The sequence below is a fragment of the Glycine max genome, chromosome 6 (assembly GCF_000004515.6).
Source record: "Glycine max cultivar Williams 82 chromosome 6, Glycine_max_v4.0, whole genome shotgun sequence".
NCBI classification, from domain to species: Eukaryota; Viridiplantae; Streptophyta; class Magnoliopsida; order Fabales; family Fabaceae; genus Glycine; species Glycine max.
In genome coordinates this window covers 28,496,851-28,516,359 of record NC_038242.2, presented here as the reverse complement: position 1 = coordinate 28,516,359, position 19,509 = coordinate 28,496,851, and the positions used below count along the sequence as shown (strand labels likewise).

The following is a 19,509-nucleotide window of genomic DNA, read 5'->3' as shown; positions in this document are numbered from 1 at the left end:
TCTTTTAAAGTGTAGAAGTGCATAAAAATTATCTCCAATGGTTCTTCATTAAACGTCTTATGCATGTAGTGTTTCATGTTTACGTTATTTATGTCTGTATTTAACATTTTTGTCTCAATGCTGTCAATTTCTGGGAAGGAATAGGATTGGTGTATTACTTTCAAACTATGCAGTATACAGTATGCAATGAGGTTGGGTTTAATATAGGTTTTTGTTCCCTTGCTTTCTCAGAGAGCATGGCTTTTGAAACTTTTAGCGGTTGAACTACATGCTGGTGATGTTAGGAGCTCCAATCATAGAGAAGCATGTCAGACAATCCTTTCTTATCTTTTTGCCCATGGTCTTAATGACATTGGTGGGGGCCAGGCCATGCCTCCATTTTTGCTTCATGATACTTCTGAAAATGCTGCTATAAGAACTGTCAGCAAGAGTAAGGTACTGATAGTCATTAATTGTTTCATGGTTCCTTTGATATTGTTTACTTACATATCACATGCATATCTTGGGTTTTTTAATGTTCGTTACAATTCACTGCCATCAATGAGGGAACTGGTTGGTAAAATTGCTAGTATATCTGCAAACCTTTTTGTTGGATTGCTTTGGTTATGGCTGTTAGCTCATGTGCTAACTTTTGTGTGTTGGGGAGGGGGCAGGAGGATGGAATCATGTTGACACATTCCTGAAAATAATTTTTTTTGTCAATTATCGCATAAGTTGTGAGAAAAATAATGAGGGTTAAATGATGAATGAGTGGGGTTTAAAAAAGGAAAATTGAAACATTTTGGCTGATCACTTAGTTGAATGCACATGTGAGGGATGCAGATGGATAGGTTTTTGTTTTTAATGGTTTGGATAGAAGTATGGTACTTGATAGAACATTATGGCGGAAGTTGATCCATGTAGCCGACCCCACCTAGTGGGATAAGGCGTTGTTGTTGTTTGAGATATAGAAAATAGGGAGGGCTATGTTAGATCCTTGATAACCATTGTAAAATTTATTAGGAGGGTATTGTAGATGAGTATGGTAGAGTTTGGAATGCTACTCATATCCCTCCCATAGCTCACAATCAATATATGGGCCAATTTCTTGGGGCACAGAAGGAAGAAATCAGGTTAGAGTTGCTGGAACTCTTACCTTTCAATCAGTACAAGAGGATCTCTGTTGCGCAGATGATAGAAGAGAAATTGACAAGAGCAATTGTGCTAAGAAGTTTTTCAAATCGTCAGGAAGAACGATGATCTTGGAGTCCATCACCTTCTATTAACCTTGTGATTAGGGAATTGATTACTTCTGGAACTTTCGCAGTTCAATCAAATCAGTCACAGCAAGGAGGAGGGAACAAAGCCCCTAAACCTGGGGATATTTCCGAGAAGGAACAAAGCCCCTAAACCTGGGAATATTTCCGAGAAGAATAACAAAGGCTCCTCTAAGGATGTGCAAAGTCTGTCCTATTAGGAACAATGTTGTTAATGGCGGATGGCGGTTCATGGCGGAAAGTCAAAAATCCGCTATAAAAATATGGCGGATGGCGTAGCGGAAAATGGCGGATGTCATGGCGGACAAAAAAAAAACATATATATAAACTCATTGAAATTGAAACAAACAAAGGATTGCATTCTAATAAACTAAGAAAGTTTCATGAGTTCATACAATAATTAAGTACCAACACCAAATAAACTCATTAAAGAGTTCAAAATAAGAAAATGATAAAAATATAATGCAAAGTGCAAAGTGAAGGTTGAGGCTCTAATCATCTTCTCTAATCCCAACATAATCATCTTCGTTGTTATCATATGCTAATGGAGCATCTCCCTCTCCTTCTTCCCCATCAGACGCCTCAAAATTGACCATGACTTCTTCTTCTTCAGATTCAACATCAATATTTCCTCAAAATCTAGATCCTCATCATTTTCTTGGACTGCTTTTTGCTTCCTTGATGAAGATCCAACAACCATTGCCTGTTTTTTAGAAGTTTGGGCAGCAGCAACACTTGTTTTTTGCTTTTTCCGCCTAGTATACATCCTACACTCTCCAACCCCCGAAGCCTGATACACAGTTGCCCAATTTAGAGCATCATCATCTTCAAATACCAAATCATTTCCAGCATCATTATCATCATCTTGATCCATCTCTCCCACAAGCCATTCATTGCACACATCAATATCATTAAGAGAAATTGGATCAATTTCATCTCTTGCATTATATCTTTGCTTCAATTGTTGGTTGTATTTGACAAACACCAAATCATGCAACCTCTTGTGCTCAAGCCTATTTCTTTTTTTGGAATGAATCTACAACATAACAAATAAATGTTGATTTCAATCTCAAATATACTCCAAATAAAACTTGATCATCAAAATTAAATAAAATTAAAAAGTATAGTTAGAGTTTTGTCACAATTACTTGCTCAAACACACTCCAATTTCTTTCACATCTTGAAGCACTGCAAGTCAAACTCAAAATTTTAATTGCTAGCTTCTGCAAATTTGGAGTTTGTGACCCAAACATTCGCCACCAATATGCTGCAATACCAATTACCAACCAAGAGCATAACTTCAAAGTTAGAATTCTGAATTATAACACTAATACATTAAAAAATAGTATGGTATTTGTATTTGTCATATGGTAAAAGTTTCTTACTAGGAGAATGAGTTTTCCTTTGAGCCATTGCAAAGTCAGAACCAAAGTGTTCAACACCAATCTTGTAAAGATGCAACTCGGTTAGAATTTTCTGTTGCACATTAAATTGTGGAATCAACTTCTTAATGCACTCAAACAAACCATTTGTGACCTCAAAATCAAACTCCAAGTCAGTGTTGTCATAAAAGAACTCTGGATTTAAGAAGTGGGCAGCTGCATGCAATGGCCTATGAAGCTGACAATTCCATCTTTTATCAATGATTGCAAATACATCTTTGTACTTGCTTTCATTGCTGTTAAAAGACTTGATAATTGTTTCTTTTGCCTTGTCCATTGCTTCATAAATATAGCCCATGGCTGATTTCTTTTCACCATCCACAAGACGAAACACTTTCAAGTGGAGCCATGACTTTAAGAGTGTAAACCACACTATTCCAAAAAGAAGGCATGAGAACTACCTTTGTAGCTTCTTTTCCCTTAGGCTCCTTAGATAGCTTGTTCAAGGTCCATTCATCAGAAGCATGGTTATCAAACTCTCGAATTAACTCACTAACTCTTACGAGTTTACGAGTCCACTTGTCCTCTGTGAGTTAACTCTTGAGTAAACTCTTTTTTTAGTAGACTCTAGGAAAACTCTATAAACTTTAAGTAAACTCGATAGACTCTCGAGTTTATCACCGAGTCAACGAGTTAGCAAGTTAAAAAAATTAGACCAAAATGTAAGTCATTTTTTATTGTTTTCTCTTTGTAGCATTCAACATATCTTCATTTAGTGTATTATTCTCAAATACAAAATTCCTACCTTTAATAATATCAAACATTTATTCTCTGATAACATCAAACCCTCGATGAGAGTGATCTACCACTATTATAAACTCTGCAAGTTATTATCTAGTAGTGATGTATTATTACTAAACTTAGTTAATTAAATATTCTGAACTTTATGATTTATTATTTTGCTTTATTATATTACTGAAATGTTTAATTAGTATGTTATTTATAGATATTTTGTTATTATTTTTAATGAAGTAGACTCTTACGAGTGTACGAGTTGAGTTACGAGTCGAGTTTATGGAACTCTCACGAGTTTGCATAAACTCTCGAGTTTGATAACCTTGATCAGAAGTAAACATCTTTCTAATATTTGCTTTCTCTTTGTGGAGCCTTTCCAAGGTTAGATAAGAAGTGGCAAATCTAGTAAGAGCATGTCTCACCAATTCCCTCTTGTTTGTAAAATTTCTCAACAAACTTAAGGTACTAGAATGGGCATAGATAAACCCAACTAGATTAACTGCCCTTCTAATTGTCTTCCTTATCAAGGGAAGCTTCCCAATATCTTCAAGCATTAAATCAATACAATGAGCTGCACAAGGAGTCCAATAAATATGTTTCCTTTTCTCCTCCAACAACTTACCCGCTAAAACATAGTTGCTCCCATTATCGGTTACAACTTGAACAACATTCTCTTCTCCAACTCCTCCACAATTGCATCAAGCAACTCAAAAAGTTTTTCACCTGTCTTTACAAAATCAAAGCCATCAACAAACTTCAAAAACATGGTACCAGCTTGAGAGTTAATCAAAAAATTAATGATGCATCTTTGTTTCCGATCAGTCCATGCATCAGACATAATAGTACAATCATACTTGACCCATTGCTCCCTATGACCTTTCATCAAATTTTCAGTATATTCAACTTCCTTCTTGAGGAGTGGAACTCTGATGTCATGATAGCTAGGAATGGACAAATGTGGCCCATATTGACCAATGGCTGCAACCATATTCTCAAAGCTTTTCAATTTAATGAGGTTGAATGACAAACCTGCTTGATACCAAAAACAAGCAATATGTTGATGCACCTTCAATACTTCATTCTTATCCATTGACTCTCTAATGTTCATTTGCCTCAACATCTTCATTTTTCTCCAATGGATTGCATTTTCTGGATTCTTACAAAATTTGTCCATTGGTCCTTTTTTAGTTCCACACTTTGTCTTTGCACTTGCAACAACATTACAAGAGTCCGCAAACTCATCTTCTTCACTTCCATCACATCCAATTGGTTCACCAAATTCAAAATCTCTTATATTTGCCATATTACCACTTCCAGAAGTACTGTAAGTGGTCCCACTTTTTTTCGTAGCCATATATTCCTTCAACTCTTCGACTACATTTGGTGGAGTTTTCTTGCAAGCTGCAACGTTACCCGACTTCCCAATCAGGTGTTGTTAGGCTCTGGTTATTCTTCCCTTTGTGATTTTTCCACAGAAATTACAAACAATGGTGTTTGTATCTCCTTCCACCAGTGAATGACAATATTTCCAGCCTGGGTCTACCTTATTTTTCCTCGTTGCACTTGCAGTAGCAGCATCGGATTATGGTTTAGCCATTTAAAAGAGGACTGAACAAAAAAAATAAAAATTGTGGTGTCAAATAGAAAAAAAAAATTAAAAATGGGACTGTCGAAAGTAAAAGGGGTGTGTCAAATAGAAATATGCAAAAAAAAGCTGTAGACAGTAAAAGGGGTGTCAAGCAGCAAAAACAAAACCAAAAAAAAAAGCTTTGCCCACCAGTATAAGTCACGGTTTTGCGTGTGGGTTGGGGTCGTCTTCTCCGTGCTCGTCGTCGCCGTTCGAGCCGTGGGTCGTCGCTGCCGTGCTCGTCCGTCGTTCACATCGTGGGTCGTCGCTGCTGGCTGCTGTGTGCAGCGGGTTACGCGTGGCTGCTGTTGTGGCTGGTTGCAGGGGTGGTGGTAGGTTCCGAGGTCGCGCTGTGTGTTGGAGCTTCGAGGGGTTGCAGCTGCTTTCTGAAAGGTAGGGGGGGGGTCGTGGTTTTCATTAAGTTACCGGGTAGGGTTGGGTCGGGTCAGCCCAACTCCTATCACGGACAAAAAAAAACAAATTTCGCCATTTTCCGCCTCGCCGCCACATCCGCCATGGCGCCACCATCTTTAACCCGCCACGCCACCGCTATTCGGTGGTGTTTTTTCAGAAATCCGCTACGCAACTCCGCCATGGCCGCCATTTAAGCACACTGATTTGGAGGAATAAGGGGTATTGTTTTGGATTCAGGTAGTGTTACAGCCACACCCAACAATGTCGCTATATACTGTTGCAGTTGGTGGGACCAGTATTGTTACCAAGAAAAGGGTTTACTTGTAACAAGTTTAAAGCTTTGTAAGCTTTAACTTGAGGGGAGTGTTGGAAATGGTAGTACTTAATAAACTTGGGCAATAGTGATTCATTTTTTTTTTTTGGGAAGGCTGAAAATATATATATCATTAATAGGTAAATCAGTACCAGAGGTACCAAATAGTAGAATTACAAGGCACCAGAGTGCTACCCTCCAAAACAATACACATACTCAACAGAAAACATTCAGACCCAAACCCATCTAGGCAACAAAAGTAGATATATTAGAAGACCAGTGATGGAAGTTAATACTGAAATCTTTATCATAAGCCTTTAACCATGACCAAGCTAAGAAAATAGCATGGTCCATGACTTTATAGGGATCAAAAGGTTTTCCTTGGAAAATCAATTGATTCCTATGCTGCCATATAGAATTAGTTAAGGCTATCCACCACCCACATCTTGAGCTGTAATTCACATTTGATCCAAACCCATCGCAGAATTGGTATAAATGGTGAATTCATGTATCACACAATCACAGTCACATTATAAAATGCACTTAGTATTCATAGGAATTAGTATTTAGTAAGCTGCACTCATTTACTCTTAGCCTTGTAAATAGTCCCCACTTAGTCTCTACAAAGTATATCTATGGATATTTTGCTTTCTGTATTGTACTGAATAAGAGATCATTATCATTCAAAATCTCTGTCAATTATACTTTTTGCCATTTCTAACTCCATCTATTCCTCTCCTGTTAAATTCAACATTTTTCTATGAAATTCAGGTATTAGAATTGCTTGAAATCATTCAGTTTAGATGTCCAGATTCCACTACTCAGCTCTCAAATATTGTGGCTGGTATGAAATATGACTTGCCGGTGAGATACTAATCCTTAAAACATTAGATCTATATTTATTTCCTTGTTTGTCTGTCTTTCATTCTCATTTTACAGAAATGACCTATTTTAAGTATCGAATATAAGTCCTTGACTAATTTCTTCTTGTTCCTATGTGTTTTTGGGTGGACATTATTTTAGGCAGAAGACATACTTGGAAATCCGGGAAATTCCGGAAAGGGTGGTGTGTACTATTATTCCGAGAGAGGTGATCGGCTAATTGACCTTGCTTCTTTCCATGACAAACTTTGGCAGGTTGGTCCACTTATTATTAAATATTAGAACAAGTTACACTTGCACTCCATAAGCTTTTTTCAAATTAGACATAACTCCACTCTTTTTTTCTATTCCTACACTAACTCCCCTTTATGTTTGAAAACATTACAATGACAACCCCTTATAGTTATATGCTGCACTAACACTCTCTTAATGTTTGAAAACATTACACTGACACTCTTATATATTATACTAACACCCCCTACAAGGGAGGTTACTGTAATGGTTAAAAAATCAGGCAGTGTTTGTCTAGTTCACAAAATCTTGGGTGGTTAGGGTAATTTACTCTAAATATTAATAATTTGGTATTGAAGATATTCTTTTGTATCTTTATTACTGGGATTGTAGCTTTACATTTAATGTATTATGTATAAAATTTAATCTATTTTCTCGTTGCAGAAATATAATTCAGCATATGCCCAGGCAAGTAACCTTGGCAGTGAAGTTGAACTTAATAATGTTCGTGAGACAATTCAACAGTTGCTGAGATGGGGTTGGAAATACAATAAAAATCTTGAGGAACAAGCTGCACAACTTCATATGTTGACTGCTTGGTCTCAGATTGTTGAGGTACGGATCTATTTTTCCCCATATACTTACATTTTAATGTATATATATTCTCTAACTTTGTACTATTTTGTAAAGGTGTCTGCTTCTAGAAGATTAACAATGCTTGAAGATCGATCTGAAATTCTTTTTCAGTGAGTTTCCAAACTTCTTCATTAATGAAAAAGCATAAAAGCAGTAACTTCTTGTCATCGTGGATATTATCATTACTGATGCTATTTATGTAACTGTTAAATTGCATTGGCAGGGTCCTTGATGTGTCTCTTAGTGCATCTGCTTCTCCTGACTGTTCATTGAGGATGGCATTCATACTATCACAGGTAAATATTCCAATATATCATTTTATCGTCTGGAAATATTGATGAGGTCTTCAACTATCTATGTTCTGTATTTACTTGTTAGCTTTCCAGACAGACTGATTTATGTTTACATACATGAAAATTCCCTCAGGTAGCATTGACATGCATGGCTAAGCTGCGAGATGAAAGATTTTTGTTCCCTGGCAGTCTGAGTTCTGATAACATCACATGCCTTGATCTCATTGTGGTGAAGCAATTATCAAATGGTGCTTGTCTGACCATATTGTTTAAGCTTATCATGGCAATTCTTAGAAATGAATCTTCAGAAGCTCTTAGGAGACGGTATGTTACACATTCAGAACTCAGACGGTATGTTACACTCTGGTTGTATGATTACAGTTTTGATTGACAAACTTACTTTTGCATGTCTTTGTACAGTCAATATGCTCTACTTCTTAGCTATTTCCAGTATTGCCAAAATGTGGTTGATCCTGATGTTCCAACCACCGTTCTTCAATTCTTGCTGCTCAGTGAACAAGATAATGAATATATTGATCTCCCAAAGGTATAATTTCTTGACTTTTGTGCAGAAATCATATTTTAATCTGGTGACAGATTAAATCTTCATTGCATTTACTTCTCCATTTTGCCCAGATTGACAAAGAACAAGCAGAACTGGCTCGTGCAAACTTTTCAACTTTGAGGAAAGAAGCTCAGAGCATTTTGAATCTGGTTATTTGCTACTCTTACTAAGTTTTTTTTATATGCATCACTATTCAATTCTTTTTTATGTGCTTATGAATAATCTTTTGTTGTTTTTAATATGGGATTGTCCTGCTTCCGCCTGTAGAAGATTATAGGTTGTTCTCTGAACAGAAATAATATTGCTGTCTAATAGTTCACAATTGTTGATTTAGTTGGGGTATGGAAGGTGTTGAGGAGGGGGAGGGGTATAAAGCATGAAATTTGTTAAACTTGTTTGCTGTATTGTCTTTGTACTAATTAGAATATTAGTGGATTTGATCTGCTGTATCATTTCTTTTCTTCTTGATTAAGCTAACAGTTATTTCTTTAAAAACAACGAGTCAAACATGCATGTTAAGGTAATACAGTAAGGTCATGTGTTTTTTTTTTTTTCTGTAGTTGAAGTGTCTGTTTAAATTGAGTTAATATTCCATCCTCACATTGGACTACAGAAATATCGATGCTTGTTGTTTCCGTAACAGAATTTTAATATTATGGGCTAGTTGCTTCCATATGCTATCAATGTCAGGTTATGGTCTGTTTGTCATTAATTTTTCAGATTCATTTTTATTCGTTTCTTTATTTTGATGAATAATATTATGTTTTTGTCGATTATTTACAGTGTCAATTAATTTGAAATTGTAGGTCGTAAAAGATGCAACCCATGGTAGTGAACCTGGAAAGACAATATCACTTTATGTTCTTGATGCATTGATTAATATAGATCATGAGCGCTTTTTCTTGAGCCAACTTCAAAGCAGGGGTTTTTTAAGGTCTTGCTTTACAGCCATAAGCAATGTTTGCAATCAGGTGCTTGTTTTTTTCACAACTTTTTCTTCTATTTTTAAAACATTGTATTTTTTGGTTATACAGTCATGGACTGTTCATTCCATTGCACAAGGGATCTAACATATGGTTTTTTAAAGTGTTTATTATGGTTTTGATGGTATCATTTTCACTCATTTGAGGATATCTTTAGTTTACTGGATTCATCTAATCATTGAATCTTGGAGAGATCATCTCTTTGTGTGTTTGTTGTGTAGTTATTAATGTTGTGCTGTGCAACTCATTTTTTGAATGTGGTGCTTGCAATGTATCCATTATTTTTTCTGTTCATTTAAATTATATTTAGGTTTTAGACTTAAAGTTGATTTTATAAATTTTCATTATTTTTTTTTATCAGCCAAAATACTAATATATTAATTAAGAGTACCAGAGGTACTAGAAAATACAATAGACAACTCAGGATTGGTCCCTATGCAGTATTTGAACCAATGCTGAGAAAATAAAGATAATACAATTGTTTGCTTGAGTATGCTATCCTGTACTATTAGAGAATCCTGCTCTGATATTGGATGACCATTGGTTGAAATGGATACCGAAATCCTTCTCCAAATGTGTGAGCCATGTCCATAACAAGAAAATTGCATCATCTAATATTCTGTTAGCATTGAACTTCCCATTGGAGAATATGATGTCATTTCTTTGCTTCCAAATGGTCCAAGTCAATGCAAGCCACCACCATTTCCATCTACTAGACCTCTTTCCTTCTGTCACTCCATGTATGTGGTAAAGAAAATGTTGCCTTGGCTGATATGGGAAAGCCCCCGTGAGACTCACCCATGACATTGATTCCCACCAAACTGGAGATATTTTATTACAATGAAAGAATAAGTGTGCTGCGCTTTCCTCCTCAGATCTGCAGAAAGGGCACCTTGAGTCGTCTACCTCAATTTGCCTCCTCCCCAAATTTGACCTCGTCGGGAGCCTATCTCTTATGAGTCTCCATGCGAATACCGAAATTTTTGGAGGAATCTTAAGCTTCCACAGTTCCTCAAAAGCCCCATCCAGGTTCCCATCAGCCTCCTCCTCCCGTAGAACGCGATAGGCAGATTTGGCCGTGTATTGGCCACTCGGATCTGCCTTCCACACCCACTGGTCACCTTGTTGAGCCTGAATCCTGAGACACTCGACCTCCCTTAGGAAAGAGGCCGCCATATCTACTTCATTATCGAACATAGGTCTCCTCCATCTGAAATCCCACTCCCATCCATTATCTCTGAAGGCCCCCATTTGCTGTATGTATTGATTTTGCTGTGAAGATATACTATACAACCTGGGGTACCTTGCTAGCAGCGATTCTTCCCCACCCATCCATGCATCCTCCCAAAATTTAAACCTGTCCCCACAGCCCACCTTCCACATTGTTGAGTTGTTGATTATCACACCATGTTGTGGATGTTGAACCACAAGCTTTAGGTCCCTCCACCATATAGATTCTGCCTGTGCTCTAATTCCTTCACTTAGGCCCCTCCACCTACCATATTTTGAGTCCAGCACCCTAGCCCACAACTCTCCCGTCGCTGAAATAGGTTCCAATTCCACTTACCCAGTAAAGATTAGTTAAAGGAATTAATGTCTTTGACTCCCAAATGATATATCTGATGTAACTCAGTTCAATGTTTGCTGGCATGCCCCGCAAATGATAATTTCTTTAAATAAACAAAGAATTTTTCTTTAAGGAGGGAGAGATACAAATACAAGAGGATAAGGAATCCACAAGAACTAAATGGTAAAAGAAATTAAAAAGTAGATAACTAAGCCTGAAACATGCAACACAGCACGCCAATCTTTCTGAAGATTTGCCAAAGACACTGTTAGGATTCAATTGCAAGCTATGGGACCTGAGCCTGACATTGAAAGTATGGGATTTTGGTGTGTGATTTATAAGGCCTTGGGCTCTCCAATTACAACGGATACAATAATACTGATTTTATTTATTTTGTCTGGTTCAAGGATGGTAGTCTTTCACTGGACTCATTGCAGAGGGCATGCACTTTTGAGGCTGAACTTGCTTTACTACTAAGAATCAGTCACAAGTATGGAAAATCCGGAGCACAGATTTTATTTTCCATGGGCATATTGGAGCATCTTGCATCTGGCAGAGCAATCAATTTACAGGTGAGGGAATTTTTCCTTGTTAATGCCACATCTACTTTCTTTTCAGCTAACTTTTACTGAAGGTAAAGAATCTGCAGGGAAGTTTAAGGTGGGTTGAGACAAGACTTAGAAGAGATATGGCTGTGGATGTTGATAGACAACGGATGATTATTACTCCAGTCTTGAGATTAGTGTTTTCACTAACTTCCTTGGTTGATACATCTGACTTTTTGGAGGTTGGCTTTTGTGTTTCTCTTTAAAATTTTAAAATGATATTTTTTCATGAATTTTCCTTGCTCTCTTGCTAGCAAATCATTATAACAGATTCCCTATGGTTTATGATTATTTCAATTGTAATTTAGTTTGTTTAAAAGGAAATCCAATTTTTGTTGCATTGATGAAGATGGTGACATATCTTTCTTCCTCTTGTCATAGGTTAAGAATAAAATTGTCCGTGAAGTAATCGATTTTATCAAAGGGCATCAATCACTGTTTGATCAAGTTCTCCGTTTAGACATTGCCGAGGCAGATGAACTAAGAACAGAGCAGGTCAATTTAGTTGTTGGTATTCTTAGCAAGGTATTGTTTTACTTCTCTCGATTTAAAATATTTTTACCAGATGTGGGATCTAGCTGACTTAATAGATTCAGAGAAAAGGGAGAGAGAGAGAGAGAACGAAAGTGAGATTGTATTGATAAAATCAACCCAATGAGTAACTGGTTACAAATCTGTCTATATAGACTGTTACACAAATGTAGCTGCCAACTAACCTTGAGTTAGTTCCTAACAGAAAACTAACTATAAGAAAACTGTGGTTAGCTTAATCAGACTAACAGATACAAAAATAAAAGACACTACTGCTGGGCGAGTAAGTATACTCTCCTGTACCCCCCTGCAAGCTCAGCAGTGGTTGGAAAAATGCTTCTCAACCACACTGAGCTTGGCTCTGTAAGTAGCAAAGGTATCAGGGGTGAGAGCCTTGTTAAGAATATCTTCCCTCTGATCAGCGACAGGAACATGGACCACCTGAAGATGCTTTCCAATGACCTTATTTAGAACAAAGAACAAATCAAGCTCTATTTGTTTTGTTCTGGAATGCAAAACAAGATTATGGGCCAAGGATATCACAGAATATTACGAGGAGCATGAGGAACCTTGTGTTCAACCAAACGAGATTGAATACAAGTTACCTCATCTGTAGCTTGAGCTAAACTTCTATACTCTGCCACTACTCGATCTGGCCATCACTGACTACGAGATACCAAATTGGGACCTAGAAAGATGGCAGCACTAGAGATTGACCTTCTGTCATCCAGATCAGATGCCCAGTCAGCATCACAATAGACTTGGACAGAGTAATGTGACACAGAAATTAGGTTGCATATGCTAGCCAAAATTTATAGAGCCTTTGAGATACCTAAGTATCCTTTTAACTACCATCCAGTGCTGTTCAGTGGGTTTACTAATGACTGGCCAACTTTGTTAACTGAAACTAATTTCTGGTCTTGTGATAGTTGCATATTGAAGAGCACCTACAACCGATAGAGAAGGATCAGCGAAAGACTCATGGCCCGTTTTTGTTAATTTGCAGCCACCAACCATGGGAGATGAAATAGGATTGGCTTCGTCCTTATTAGTCTTAGCCAATAGGTCTCTAATATACTTTGACTGATTAAGAATGATGGAACCATTAGATTGAGAGCTGACCTCAATGCCCAAAAAGTAGTCAAGATCACCCAAATCTTTGAGAGAACTTAGAATTGAGTTTGGAAACCAGAGACCTGATGAAGGTTGGATTATTCCCTGTCACTATATTGTCATCTACATAGACTAGCATGCAGATTACAGTAGTGGATTCAAAGTAAACAAATAAAGAAGGGTCACACTTTCTGGATTTGAACTTGTAGTTGAGAAGTGTGGTTCTGAGTTTATCAAACCAGGTTCTTGGGGCCTGCTTAAGGCCATAAATAGCTTTGGCAAGTGTCAGAGAATAATTTTCTAATTATTATTGATAGAAGAGCATTTGCTCTTAAAGAGAATACAAGGTAATCTAAAAAAGAAAACTCCTAAACTAATGCTCATCATTGTACCCACTGTCAATTCCTATAATTAAGGTTCAATGATTCCTGGTCATAACTACAAAATATGCAGCTAATCAAATTTCCTAATTATGGGATTTAAATCCTATCTATAAAAGGAAATAAAATATACAGTGGGATTCTGACACTCCCCCTCAAGTTGGTGAGTGGATGTTATCCATTCCCAACATGCTAACAATAGATTGAAATGTAGAGCCACTTAATCCTTTTGTTAGAACATCTGCTACCTGATTTCCTGTGGATACAAATAGTGTACAAATTGTCCCATTATCCAACTTTTCCTTTACTAAGTGTCTGTCTACTTCAACATGCTTGGTCCTATCATGTTGCACTGGCTTATGTGCAATGTTTATTGCTGACTTGTTATCACAATATAGCTTCATAGGTCCATTCCACTCAATATTTAGGTCATCTAGAATTATTTTTAGCCATAGGAGTTCACAAATTCCTAAGGCCATAGCCCGAAATTCTGCTTCTGCACTTGACCTTGCAATAACGTTTTATTTTTTGCTCCTCCAAGTTACCAAGTTTCCTCCAAGAAAAGTGCAGTATCTGGAGGAGATCCAGCATAGTCAGCATCTGTATAGGCCTCCTAAGTCATTTCCTCCCCTTTTTTAAATAAAATTCCCTTTCCAGGAGTACCTTTCAAGTACTGCAGAATGTGGTAAACAGCTCTAAGATGATTTTCTTTGGGATTATGCATGAACTGACTTACCACTCCCACTGCATAAGCTATGTTTGGCGTGGTATGAGACAAATAGATTAATTTTTCAACTAGTTTTTGATAGGATTCTCTGTCCACGGTTGCATCTTCAACATATTCACTCAGTCTGTGATTCTGCTCAATAGGAGTTTCTACTGGTTTGCATCCCAATTTACCAGTTTCAGATTATAAATCCAGCACATATTTCTGTTGGGAGATGAAAATACCATGATGAGAATGTGCCACTTCAAGGCCAAGAAAGTATTTTAATTTGCTTAGCTCTTTAATCTCAAACTCTTATCAAACACCCTTTTAGGATGTCTATTTCTGCTTTGTCATTCCCTGTTACAACTATATCATCCACAAGGACAATTAGTGCAGTAACTCCCCCTGAAGCTGAATGCTTAATGAAAAAAGTGTGATCTCCTTGACTTTGTTTATACCTTATTGCCTTCATCACCATAGCAAACCTGCCAAACCAGGCCATAGGGGACTGTTTCAATCCATAGAGAGCCTTCCTTAGCTTACAAACCTTTCCTTTCTCAAAGTTAAACCCAGGTGGGACCTCCATGTAAATTTCCTCTTCAAGGATGCCATGTAGGAAAGCATTCTTGACATCAAATTGCTGCAAACTCCATCCATAGTTAGCTGCTAGAGACAACAATATTCTAATAGTGTTCATTTTTGCAACAAGAGAAAAAAGTCTCAAGGTAGTCAATCCCGTATCTTTGGGGAGCTACTAATCTTGCCTTATACCTTTGTAGTGTCCCATCTGCCTTATATTTAACAGTGAATACCCACTACAGCCAACAAGTTTCTTTTCTTTAGGAAGTTCTACCAACTCCCAAGTTTCATTTTTCTCTAGTGCATCCATTTCAACTTTCATAGCTTCTCTCCTTTCTTTGCTATCCAGTGCTTCATTAGCAGTTTTTGGGATAGTGATAGTGTTTAAATGAGTAAGAAAACTTCTATGATTGTTGGACAGTTTATCATAGGACATGAAGTGAGATAATGGATACCTTGGCCTCTGTGTACATGTTCTAACTCCTTTCCTTATTGCAATCGAAAAATCCTCAGCATCAATGGGCATATTCTGCTCCTCCAAAACAATCCCATCAGTTTCAGTTTCAGGGAGTATATTCTGGTCTTTCAAGACAGTCTCGTTAGTTTCAGTTTCTGGTATTAGTTCAGAATCTGGAACTTGTACAGGTAGGATAATAGGTTTTTCCCTTTGTGTGTAAATTTGTAGTGGACAGACAACACTTGGAGTCCATGTTCCGGTGGTCTTTGGACTCAAAGCAGGGGCAGAGGGAGTGTGTGTAGAACTAGAAGAAATGTGTATAGGACTTGACTCAAGTATATTGGATTTGCCTGGGGAGATGAATGAAAGATTCTTGAACAAATAATCCTTATCTTCCATGCGTGAGTTCTCCCTCTGAAGATAAGGTTGGGAAAAGAAAAATTCAGTTTCAACAAAAGTGACATCAATAGACACAAAGTTTGTGGCTGGATGATAACACTTGTATCCCTTTTGGGTAGGGGAGTAACCGACAAATATGAAGTTGATAGATCAAGGATCAAGTTTTCCTCGATGAGGAGAATGAATGTGGACAAAGGACACACCCAAAGATTCTAGGAACAAGGTTATTTGAAGTTTTAAAGTGTGGGTAAAACTTGGAGAACAGTTGAATGAGGCTGCTGTTTTGAAGAGTCTGAGAGCGTAAATAATTAACCAAGTAGGCAGCAGTAAGGACAACCTCCCCCCAATACTGTTTTGGAACGTTTGTATGGAATAAAGATGCTCGGTTAACAGCTAGAAGATGCCCAATTTTTTGTTCAGCCACCCCATTTTGTTGTGGGGTGTGGACACATGATGATTCATGACTAATTCCATGTTCACTGAAGAAGGAACACAATGTTTGGTTAAAATAATCTTTGGCATTATCAGAACGGAATCATTTGATGGCTATCTCAAACTGATTTCTTGTCATCTGAAAAAAATTGGAATATCTGAATGACTTTGCTTTTCTGTTTCAAGAGATACACCTAGGATACCTGAGTACAATCATCAATAAAAAAGACAAACCAACGGGACCCAGATATTTGGAATGTTGGATGCACCCCAAACATCACTATGTACCAAGGAAAAAGGAACTAACATTCTTTTATTACTGATAGGAAAGCTAACATGTTTGTGTGTTTTGCAAATTCACAATCGTCACAATGAAACACTCCTATGTCTAGTCCTTGAAACAAGCTAGGAAACATAATTTTTAGAGTACTAAATGAAGGGTGACCTAAACGATAGTGACACAACCAGAGGTCTTTATTGTGGGAAGAAAGTGACTCTGACAGCAAAAACATTGGAAGTTGACTCTTAGTGCTACATGTCCCACGAGCTTTCTCAAGAAGGTAGAACCCATTTTCCTCCCTAGCAAGTCCAATCATCTTCCTCATTCCCTAATCCTGAAATTTGCAAAGTGTGGGAGAGAATGTCACTAAACATTGTAAATCCGTTGTAAGTTTATGAATATAAAGTAGTTTGACAGATAATTTGGGCACATGTAAAACATCTCTCAAACTTAAATCCTAACTTAGGAGAATGTCTCCCTTTCCAACAACTGTAATAAGTGTGCCATCTGCAGTTGCAATTTTTTTATTGTTGGGACAAGGCCTATATGAGATAAATTCAGTAGAGGAATGGGTCATGTGATCCGTAGCTCCAGAATCAACAACCTATGTCCCTTGTGCAGTAGATTGTAGAACACTGAGAGCATAGGCTTAGGAAGTACCTGAGAATGCCAAGGAAGAACTACCTGTGTTAGTGGGTTTGACTAAAGTTTCTAGGACTTCTCTCAATTTTTTAATTTCTTCTGTATTGTAATCTCTAAGGGATCTGGATGGACTGCCCGCTGCAGCACCTGACTAAGCCAGGTGGGCTCGTGCTGGTTCTCCTCATTGAGTACCTTTGGTGGTCCAATTTCGGTTCTGATTTGGAGGCTTACCATGAAGTTTCCAGCATCTATCTTGGGTGTGTCTTCGCTTCTTACAAAAGGTACACCATAGAGAATCCTTGTTCTTCCCTTTGTCGATCTCCATCTTGGGGGCTACACCTCCAGGTTGACTGGTTTGCCATTGATCAATCTTTCCCTTTTGTGCAATTAAGGTAGAACTTTCAGTGGATTGAGGCTCCACCATCACCTCCCTACGTGCTTCTTCTACCTGGAAGGCAGCCATGGTTTCATTGAGTGAGGATAACTCCTTTCCCAGCACCTGAATTCTTACAGGATCAAACTCACTATTTAGTCCTGTCAAGAACTTATAGATTCTGTCCTTTTCCTTGTAAGGTTTTAGTAAATCAGCATTTTCTGTGCATTTTGCTTCAAATTGTTCATAATGGTCTAACTTCAACCAAAGATTCTGCATAGTCTGGGCATACTCACTAGCGGATCGGTCTCCTTGTTTGGTAGTCGGGATCTTCATTTTTGTTTACAACTATCCCACACATCCTTTGCGGTCTTCATGAACATGCAAGCATCGCTCACCTCTGGCACCATGGAATTCCACAACCACGTCATCACTACTGCATCTGCTTCATCCCATGTACCAAAGGTACTGTCTGTGGATTTTGGTGCATCTTTCCCTGTAAGATGATTCAACTTGCCCTTCTTTTTAGAAAGGATTGGACAAAGTGAGACCATTGAGGTAGTTTTTGCCATTGAGACGATGGCTGGGTTGAATATTTTGCAGCTCAACAGTGCTGTTATTTTTGGCTTGGGCGGGGTTATTGGCTGCTGCAGGCATTTTCAGTTTTGTTGGGTGAGATTCAAATGCGTGGAGGGTATTTTAAGGCAGAAAAAAATGGCAATATAGGCCATCAAAGGGAGGGGAAAAAGCGGCAATACAGGCCACGCAGCGGAAGAAAAAAACCTGTTGCCTAAACTCAAGTTAGAGTATATAAGTGAGGGACAATCCTCACCCCTTGAGCTAGCTTTTGGGATTGAGTTAGGCCTAAACTCACATTCTAAGAATCTAAGAATGCCATTGAGGAAGGCATTGTTGACATCAAAGCCAGGTGGTTGAGTCATGAAGATCCCAAACATCACATTCCAAGTCTGCTTGTTGGAAGCTTCGAAGCCAGGTGGCTGAGTCATGAAGACTTCCTCCTGAAGAATGCCATTGAGGAAGGCATTGTTGACATCAAGCTGCTGGAGTTTCCATTTATGAGTAATAGCAAGAGTCAAACGAATTTTGACAGTAACAAGTTTGATTACAGGTGTGAAAGTCTCATTGTAATCATACCCAAGTCTTTGATGAAAGCCTTTGGCAACAAGCCTGGCTTTATATTTGCTAACTGTACCATCTGGGTTTTTTTTAACCCTTAAAACCCATTTGCAACCAATGGGAGACTCTTGAGAGAGGTAAATCAACAAGTGTCCAAGTCTGATTGTTAAGAAGAGCATCATATTCTGCTCTCATTGCTGCATGCCAGATGGGACATGCAAGAGCTGACTTTGTTGATTTGGTCAGCATGAGTAAGGAGTGTAGGTTGAATTCTGGGTTTGACAATCCCAGCTTTAGCTCTTGTGCACATAGAGTGAATATTTTCAGGCCTGACCAGAACTGTAGAGGGTTGCACAGATGTAGAAACATCAGGTTCTGGAGCTGTTATTGCAGGGGAGGCTACCACTGGTGAAGGGGAACCAGTATCAACATCAGCTGCTGTAATGGGACTGGTGGAAGAGGATGGAGCCTCACCATTAGAGCCTGCTGTGAGTGGAGAGACGGAGCCATAGTCACTGCAGGAGTGAGTGTTAGGCAAAACAGCCAAAATGTTAGGCTGGAGTGTGGAAGATGAAGCAGCAGCAGGTTCAGCAAAGAGTTGAGGATTTGGAAACTTGGCTTCATTGAAGACTACATCCAACAGAGAGACACTTGTAGCCTTTGTGAGATAAAGAGTAGCCTAGAAAAACACATTCCTGAGATCTAGGCTGAAACTTGTGCTGGTTGTATGGTCTGAGTAAAGGGAAACAGACACTGCCAAAGACTTAAGGATAAGTAAACAAGCAGAAATTTGTAATCTGGAAGTTTATCAAATAGCTTTTGATAAAGGACAGCCTTTTGAATTGCAGAAGAAGGGATCCTGTTGATTAAGTACACACTTGAGGTAATAGCATGATCCCAATACTCCATGGCAAAGATAGCTTGAGAC

The 19,509-nt window shown here is 38.1% G+C and overlaps 1 protein-coding gene across 1 annotated transcript in view; it reads left to right on the top strand.

Moving 5' to 3' along the window:
• Window positions 1–19,509, top strand: part of LOC100777616 (nuclear pore complex protein NUP205) — a 53,932-nt gene that overhangs the window by 28,815 nt on the left and 5,608 nt on the right. The window contains exons 26-38 of the mRNA XM_006582033.4: window positions 232–435; window positions 6,559–6,651; window positions 6,811–6,924; window positions 7,345–7,515; window positions 7,591–7,646; window positions 7,760–7,832; window positions 7,963–8,153; window positions 8,250–8,376; window positions 8,466–8,543; window positions 9,201–9,365; window positions 11,352–11,516; window positions 11,594–11,731; window positions 11,931–12,074. Coding sequence (XP_006582096.1) covers window positions 232–435; window positions 6,559–6,651; window positions 6,811–6,924; window positions 7,345–7,515; window positions 7,591–7,646; window positions 7,760–7,832; window positions 7,963–8,153; window positions 8,250–8,376; window positions 8,466–8,543; window positions 9,201–9,365; window positions 11,352–11,516; window positions 11,594–11,731; window positions 11,931–12,074 — 1,719 coding nt within the window. The remainder of the gene's footprint in view (window positions 1–231; window positions 436–6,558; window positions 6,652–6,810; window positions 6,925–7,344; window positions 7,516–7,590; window positions 7,647–7,759; window positions 7,833–7,962; window positions 8,154–8,249; window positions 8,377–8,465; window positions 8,544–9,200; window positions 9,366–11,351; window positions 11,517–11,593; window positions 11,732–11,930; window positions 12,075–19,509) is intronic.